The sequence below is a fragment of the Cryptotermes secundus genome, unplaced genomic scaffold, assembly GCF_002891405.2.
Source record: "Cryptotermes secundus unplaced genomic scaffold, Csec_1.0 scaffold2069, whole genome shotgun sequence".
In the NCBI taxonomy this organism is placed as follows: Eukaryota; Metazoa; Arthropoda; class Insecta; order Blattodea; family Kalotermitidae; genus Cryptotermes; species Cryptotermes secundus.
Window position 1 is genome coordinate 382,706 of NW_019734999.1, and position 8,028 is coordinate 390,733.

At 47.9% G+C, this 8,028-nt stretch overlaps 1 protein-coding gene across 1 annotated transcript; it reads left to right on the forward strand.

The window, feature by feature from the left end:
* The first annotated feature begins 445 nt into the window (after positions 1-445).
* On the forward strand, positions 446-8,028 carry LOC111869225 (gustatory and odorant receptor 24). The gene is made up of 7 exons (XM_033753334.1): positions 446-713; positions 1,634-1,878; positions 2,475-2,735; positions 4,006-4,287; positions 5,452-5,523; positions 6,427-6,516; positions 7,601-8,028. The coding sequence occupies exons 1-7, from the start codon at positions 491-493 to the stop codon at positions 7,718-7,720; spliced, it is 1,293 nt and encodes a 430-aa protein (XP_033609225.1). The 5' UTR covers positions 446-490; the 3' UTR covers positions 7,721-8,028.

Consider the following 8,028-nt stretch of genomic DNA (forward strand, 5'->3'; position numbering starts at 1 on the left):
CCACCGAATGTCTAAGATCTAGTAAACCGAAGTGAAATGGAGAATTTTCATGGAGGTAGGGCGAGACCAAAAAAATTGGGGCTGAAACGCTAAAGAAAGAAAAAGCGTACGTTGTAACAAAAGGCCTAAACATAATTTGCCGTTGATTAATTTGAAGCTGCCAGTGAAATTTAAAAAAAAGAAAAAAAAAAGGTGAAAATATCGGATTTTCATATAAAGAATTCATCACAGAACACGAGAGAGGTTCCAATCTGATATTTCATTGTCATAATGATGTTTCAGTCTGTCCCTGTCATAGATTTCAAGTGACATTTCACTCAAATGTAGCATAATCTTGCGTCATTTGTTCTCTTTATTATAATAATTCACTTCTTTTGTCATTTCTAACATCTTTTAGGCGTCATTTTATTGTCAACTGCCGAATTCATATTTCTTCTAGCACGCAAAACACAAGCGCGTCTTCAAGCCTTCGATCGCATAGTGCGTTACCATGGATACCAAGACGCGGTTGTGGCTGGTAGATACGCGTGAAGTGTCGAAGTCACGTGAGGAGGATCCATTTGGATTGCGAAATCTGCCACTAGAGCCTGTTCACACGGTCCCCAAGCACTATGATGTCTTCTACACTAATATGGCGCCTGTAGTTAAGATGCTGAGGGCTATGGGGGCCCTGCCTATTCGGACCCTTCCTGTCGACGGAAGAGCCTCCTGTGGTGAGTAACACGAACTATCTCTTACGTAACAACTTCGGGTGTCATATCTAGAGAAGACAAGTACGGAAAACTGCAGTTGTAATGTAAGATTTGAGGTTTTCACGGTGGTGAGTATGAAGAATGCCGTCTTCTGCGATGTGGCGCTGTGTATATCTTGTTTGAACCGACGTTTCGGAAGAACGTATCGTCTCCCATCTTTAGGGTAGAAAAGTCCGCGAGCGGAGAACCAACGTTGAGTGGGTTGCATTCTTTGCAGTTCTAATGTTCAGCACTTATGATTTCAATTCATGAGGTCACGGGTTTGAATTTTCGTCTTGAGACCAGCAACAATGATTACATTTTGGCGTGAATTTCTTCAGACACACCGATACAGCCATGATTGTTCCCGTGCATACCCTACCCAATTCATCATATGCAGTAACACTTTGTTTGCCATTGTTATTAAACAGTGAAGCACTATGCCATGAAGATATGTGGGGGAGTGGAGGTATAGATCCACCTTTCTTGACTTCGACACTAGATGGAGATAAACGGTTAACTTCAGGCACCGTCCGCTTTATCCCAGGGACAAGAACCCCTGGTTCCCATTGGATGGGACACCGTGTGGGTTCCAGAACCGGCCTGGAAACTGAGGAAAGTAAAAACTGACCCTTCAGAGACTCGAATCCCAACACATAACGTAACCACTACATCGAGTTGCCCCGGCACCTTCTCTGCTACATTCAGTTTACCCCTAGCGATATGTTAACAAACGTTTTTACTGATTCTATGCTTTCACGGTGGTTGTTTATTTACGTTAATTCCTTTCTTGGGATGTTACAGTATTGATGTAGGCGATGTTGCCTATATTCCCTTAGGGACCAATACGTCGAACCCAAAAGGGAACTAACAAGCACACCTCTCGGAAATAACGTTTTCAGAACGCAGAGGGCTCCTCTACCCTGCGATGCTGTGGTCCCTGTGTATGTACTCAGGGCTGCTCACGGCCCTCTGGTTCGGCTATAGTCACAACTTCACCGACGCCCTGGGTGAGCAGTCCTTCGATACCGCTGTGATGGGCTACCTAGACGTCGCATACCATCTCATCGACCTAGCAATCCCCCTCAACAACTGGAGGGAGGCCCAGCGATTCGCCTCATACATGACGAGCTGGACTGCCTTCCAGGTAAACAGAACTTAATCGAATGGTACTTAAGGTAAAGTTGTCCCTGTGCTTAACTAAGCATTATGACATGAGAGTCCATAGGGTAGTGAGACGTTGAGGGTCCCACATTATCTAGACAATCGGCTCACAGATGGCGGTAAGTTTGTCAGCCTTACGGGCTGGCCGCGATTTACCCTATGGGTCTCCATGGCCTGTTACAGGAATAGCTTTACCTTACCTATGCCATGAAGACATATGGGGAAGTGGAGGTATAACTCCACCATTCTTGGCCTCTGCACTAGATGGATGCGAGTTATCAGCTTCAAGCCCTGGCCGCTTTAACGTCGGAGAATGAGCCCCTGGTACCTAGAACTACGTTCTGGACGGCCCAGGTTCGATTCCCTTTTCCACAGCGTCGAGGCCAGCTCTGGGTCCGAAGTATCCAATGGGTACCGGTGGTTCCTTCCTGGGGGTAAAGCGCCAGGGGCGTGAAGGTGACCACTCACCTGCATATAGTGTCGAGTTCAAGCATGGTGGAGCTGTACCTCCACTCCACCATGTTTCCATGGCGCAACAGTTCTGTATGTGCACTAAATGAACGCCCGATTGTGTTTCAGTCACATTACCGCGTTGTAACGGGGCGCGTTCTGGAGGTGAACTTCAGGCGACGGGCCACGGTGTTTAGTGTCCTGTTGGTAATAGTCATGTGTGGACGCGAGACCGTTTACCAGGTTCTGGAGAACAACGTGGACAATTACCTGGTACTACTGACCTACTGGTACCAGGCTTTGCTACGCGACACCATGGGACTCACTTGGTACTTGCTGTGTTCTCTACTGAAGAAGACAACACAGAGCCTGGCCGTCAGCTTTCAGAAGGCAGGGGTGACCAATATGTTGTGTTACTGACATCACAGGGCCGCGCCACAGCTCAAGCGGTTAGTCGCTAGCTTCCCACCGCGGCGGCCCGGGTTCGCTCCCCGGTCTGGTCAAGTGGGATTTGTGGGGGACAAAGTGGCGCTGTGGCAGGTTTTCTCTGAGTACTTCGGTTTCTCCTGCCAATCTTCATTCCACCAATTGCTCCACAATCACCCTCACCTATCATCTGGGGCTGGTACAATACGTAGGCCAGAAGTGGCCGCAGTACAAGCAACTTAGTCCCACCCCACTAGCAATATAAGAGACTGACATCGCGGCTTACAAACCACTGCTTTTCATTCCGAAGTGATTTCATTTTTTTGATCCCACCGTTCGCGGTAGGCGAGCGGGGGCACGCGGTAGCGTAGGTAGTTGAGACACTATGCTACAAGCAGGAAGGTCGTGGGTTCGAGTCCCGATGAGGTGGATATTTTTCAATTTACCTTATCCTTCCAGCCGCACTGTGGCCCTGGGGTCGACTCAGCCTCTAACAGAAATGACTACCAGGAATATTCCTGGGGAGTAAAGGGGGCCGGCGCATAAGACTGACAATCTCACCGCCATCTATGAGCCGATTGCCTAGAAAATGTGGGAACCTCGACGTTTCACAACCTTATGGTGGCTGGACGGCCAGGGTTCGATTCCCGGTAGGGCAAGATTATTCTCTTCTCCACAGCGTCCAGACCGGCTCTAGGTTCCACTGAGCCTTCTACTCAGTGTATCGGCGGCTTATTCCCGAGGGTAAGGCGCAATAATTATAATAATAATAACTCTATTTGTACGTGTTAGTGTTGTCAGGAGTCTATTACGCAGTCAGCACACTCACACAAATGAGAAATATAAAATAATATACATGTAGGCGAAATACAAGTAAACAATAATTCAGTTCGATTCTTTATTTATTTAAATACTTAGTCAGCAGCCCAAAGGCCAATTAAAGAACAAGCGACAGCAGAAGGAAGAAACAAAGCAAACAAATGTCAAAACAACATAACACATGTCACTAAAACAGTAAATATTGCAAGACAATTCTAACTTTGTGATTAAGGAAACACTGTACAATAACGACGTATGGGGGAGTGGAGGTGTAACTGCGCAGGTCCGATATCACCTCTAGCGGTCCCACTCCTTGAAGTCCTCGGATACCGACTATCTTGGCCAGGGGTTTTCATGTTTTCCTCAGTCCCTCCTCAGGAACTCATGACTCAGCGACCTTACCGTGGTGATGCAGGACGTGGACACGGCGGTTCGCCCCAGTCTCGTGGTCGCGCGTTACAAGGGCCTGTGGCTGCAGCTGAGCCGCTTGGTGCGTCAGACCGGCGTCGCTACGTGCTACACGTACGGCTTCTACGTGCTCTACCTCTTCCTCATGCTCACCGTCTCCATATACGGCGTCTTCTCCACCCTGGCCGCGGGGCCCCAACTCAGTCTCGTCTACCTGATCGGGGACAGCATCATCACCGGCATCCAGCTCTTCGTGGTCTGCGACGGGGCCAGCTCCGTCAGCCGCGAGGTCAGTGGCTCCTTCGGTACTGGGGTCTCAAGTGGGTCTCAGTCCCTGATGCCAGATATGTAGGGAGTGACAGGTGTGGGGTGAGAGTGGGTCCCTCGCTACTAGTGGCAGGAATGGGGACTCAAGTGGGTCTCAGTCCCTGATGACTTGTGTAGGGAGTGACAGGAATGGGGCCTCAAGTGGGTCTCAGTCCCTGGTGACTTGTGTAGGGAGTGTCAGGGGTGGGGGTGAGACTGGGTCCCTCGATGCTAGTGACAGGAATGGGGCCTCAAGTTGGTCTCAGTCCCTGGTGACTTGTGTAGAGGGGAGTGTCAGGAGTGGGGTGAGACTTAGTCCCTCGGTACTAGTGACAAGAATGGTGCCTCAAGTGGGTCTCAGTCCCTGATGACTTGTGTAGGGAGTGTCAGGAGTGTGGTGAGACTGGGTTCCTGCGGCCTCAAGTGGGTCTCAGTCCCTGGTGATATGTGTAGGGAGTGTCAGGAGTGGGGTGAGACTGGGTCCCTCGGTACTTGTGACAGGAATGGGGCCTCAAGTGGGTCTCAGGCCCTGATGACAGATATGTAGGGAGTGACAGGGGTGGGGTGAGACTGGGTCCCTCGGTACTGCCGCCTCAAGTGGGTCTCAGTCCCTGATGACTTGTGTATGGAGTGTCAGAAGTGGGGTGAGACTGGGTCCCTCGGTACTGCCCCCTCAAGAGGGTCTCAGCCCCTGATGACAGATGTGTAGGGAGTGCAGGAATTGGGCCTCAAGTGGGTCTCAGTCCCTGGTGACTTGTGTAGGGAGTGTCAGGGGTGGGGTGAGACTGGGTCCCTCGGTACTAGTGACAGGAATGGTGCCTCAATTGGGTCTTAGCCCCTGCTGACATGTGTAGGGAGTGTAGGGGCTACGAAATGTAACAACAAAGATGTGTTATCGGCAACTGGTGTTCATAGGCGGTCACCCATCCGAATTTTCACCAAGCGCAATGTTGCTTAACCTCATCAGCGGCTGTTGGTGCAGCGCGGAAAGCGATGAAGGGATCCAAATTGCTCTGGATAAGTTGCGGCAGGAACGGGGAGGAAGAAAGGTAGAACTCGGCAGGGTTCCAACATTAAAGGGCAGAACCAACACATAACATGAGCCATCATGAACGCCTAAAATCATTCATTCATTTCTTTTTTGTAGGTGGGACTCAAGTTTCAAGGGAGACTCTTGGACATCAGAGAAATGCATATGAGTGACAAAGTGGCGAAGGAGGTGAGTAAACGTGCGACTTACGAACAACACAAATATTTCCCTGTTATATATACAGAATGGGGCAGCCATGATATGACGTAACTGTTTCAGCTGNTTGATGTGGCGGGGGGGGGGGGGGGATGGATGAAATTTGGACAAATATTTTAAGAAACAACAAGGTCTTGAATGCAATTTCGTTACCTCGTTCTGTTAAACACTTCGAAAGTTGCCTGCTTGAGACCTTTAAGGAGACGTCTATCTTAAGTTGTTCGCGGAATTCCTCAGTCCCTCCAGGCAATGCTGGGGGAAATGTCTGGGTCAGGACAGGACTGTTCCCTTCCAAATCCTCTGTAATTCAACATTCATCGACGCCATAGCCTAGGTACTTAAGGCGTCGTAAAGCGAAAGGCCTGATGCGTTGCCTCCTGGTCCCCCCGTGAACCTGGCACCGAGATGAAGCAGGAGGCTGTGTGTTCAAATCCCGTCGCCTGATTTTCTGAGTTACTCTATGAAATTAACTACTGGGGGCTATCAAATGAAGATCAATATTTTTAATTTATTTATTCAATGTTGACATGTACAAATCGAAGTCTTTGCTGTGTTGCATGTTGAGGCACTATGTTACAAGCCTGACGATCACGGGGTTCGATTCTCGATGAAGTTATTGGATTTTTCAGTTGATCCAATCCTTCCAACGGCACTATGGCCCTGGGGTCAAGTCAACCTCTAACAGAAATGAATACCAGCACTCTTCCTGAGGGGTAAGAGGCGGCCGGAGCGTAAGGCTGACATCCACACCGCCATCTGTGAGCCGGTTTTCTAGAAAATGTGGGAGCCTCGACGCCTCATAACTCTATGGACCTCCACGGCCTGTTACAGGGATACATTTACCTTTTTTTAACCTTTACCTTTGTTGTGTTGCAGGTTGACGCCTTCTTGATGACAATCGACGTTTGTCCACCGGAAATCAATTTCGGAGGTTACGTCACAGTAAACAGAGGAATACTGCCATCCGTATGTATAACCGTTAACACAATTTTGTTAAACAAAATGTCTGCATCCCGTAGGGTTACGGGGAATGGAAGATGCAAAGCTTATTTACTAGGGGCTACTCTTACCCACAGTCCAATAATAACTTCCAGCATCGAAATATACAAAAGAGGCGCTTCAGAAAGCTCTGCTAAATGGGCATTATCCATGAAAATAAAAGACAGCTCACGAGTTAGAGACTATTGTTGGCAGATCCATCTACCGGCAGAATGAGTACTACTTGAAACAAGTGTGTGCAGTATCCTTCAGCACTGTGCGTTGCTCAACACATTTTTAGGTTATGTTTCGGTAATATAAATGGTCACAGAAAACTTTGTGCAAAAATCTCATAACGATAATCGAATATTTTGGATGAGTCTGCTCAACTGTAATGGTCTACAAAATTTGGGGCTTGCGGAAAACCTACACTGCATATAAAATGTTTTTCACTTGTCTCCAAAACTCTTATTCGAAACATCTTTCGCTCCGACGAATATTTTTTGACGAGCGAGATGCGCGCGCAGAAACGCTCTTAGGCCTTCACATAAAATGTCCGCTATTCTTTCCCGATATTAACAAAAAATATATCCCCAAAATTTAACTTAAAAACTTCCAAATGTCAAAACTGATAAACGTTCGTTCGGTGATTCTAAAGGCGCATCCACATTACTCGTGTTCGTGCTCGCTAGGCTTGTGCTCGTCGGGTGACTCGTCTGGTTTTTACTTGTGCTCGTAAATCTTCGTCCACACTACTTCAGTTGCTCGCCAGGCTTCGGCGCGTGAGGATCCGTATATTTACTCGTAGTGTGTATAGGCTGTAGTCGTATTTTAATTTATTGACTATAGCTTTTTAATTAAAAATTTAAAATTTGCTTGTCTCGTGACTTGTCATACCATCCACATTACTCGCGAGCATAGCGAGTCACACGAGCACGAGTAATGTGGACGCGCCTAAAGGGTTGATACAAGCGGACAAACAATATGCCCATTTCCAAACGCCCAAAAGTTTTGTCACTACCGACGTACCGACATTTTTCACAAGGCAGTGATTGTTACAATTCTGTTGCAGCTGGGCTCCATGTTGGTTACGTATCTCATAGTCTTGGTGCAATTCGCCATGTCTGGAAAAGCGATTTCGAACCACCACTCCAACTCCACCTCCATCGGGCCACCGACGCCTTCGGGATGAACCAATAGCTTCTGGCTATAACCTCCAGGCCGCAGAACAATCGCACTGAGAGAGCTTTAATATCTGTTTCATAATTTACGTGCTGAATATTTGTACACAGAATTACTGCCTGGGTTTTTCGATTTTGTCTGTCCATCGTCCGGTATTCTAAAAAAATAGAGAACACGACGTTTCGGAAAATAGATATGTTTCCGACCTCAGATGAGTGGGGAGACACCTACTCTGTTAGGTCCCTTAGAAAAACAGGTGCAGTTTCGGAAATGTTGTTTTCTCAGGTTTTTAGAATACCGAACGGTGGACAAAATCCA

Coding starts and splice junctions, on each gene's coding strand:
- LOC111869225 (XM_033753334.1), top strand. CDS start 491: ATGGATACCAAGACGCGGTTGTGGCTGGTAGATACGCGTGAAGTGTCG. Junction 2,736..4,005: donor TGGCCGTCAGCTTTCAGAAG/GCAGGGGTGACC, acceptor GTGGTGATGCAG/GACGTGGACACGGCGGTTCG. Junction 4,288..5,451: donor CCAGCTCCGTCAGCCGCGAG/GTCAGTGGCTCC, acceptor TCTTTTTTGTAG/GTGGGACTCAAGTTTCAAGG.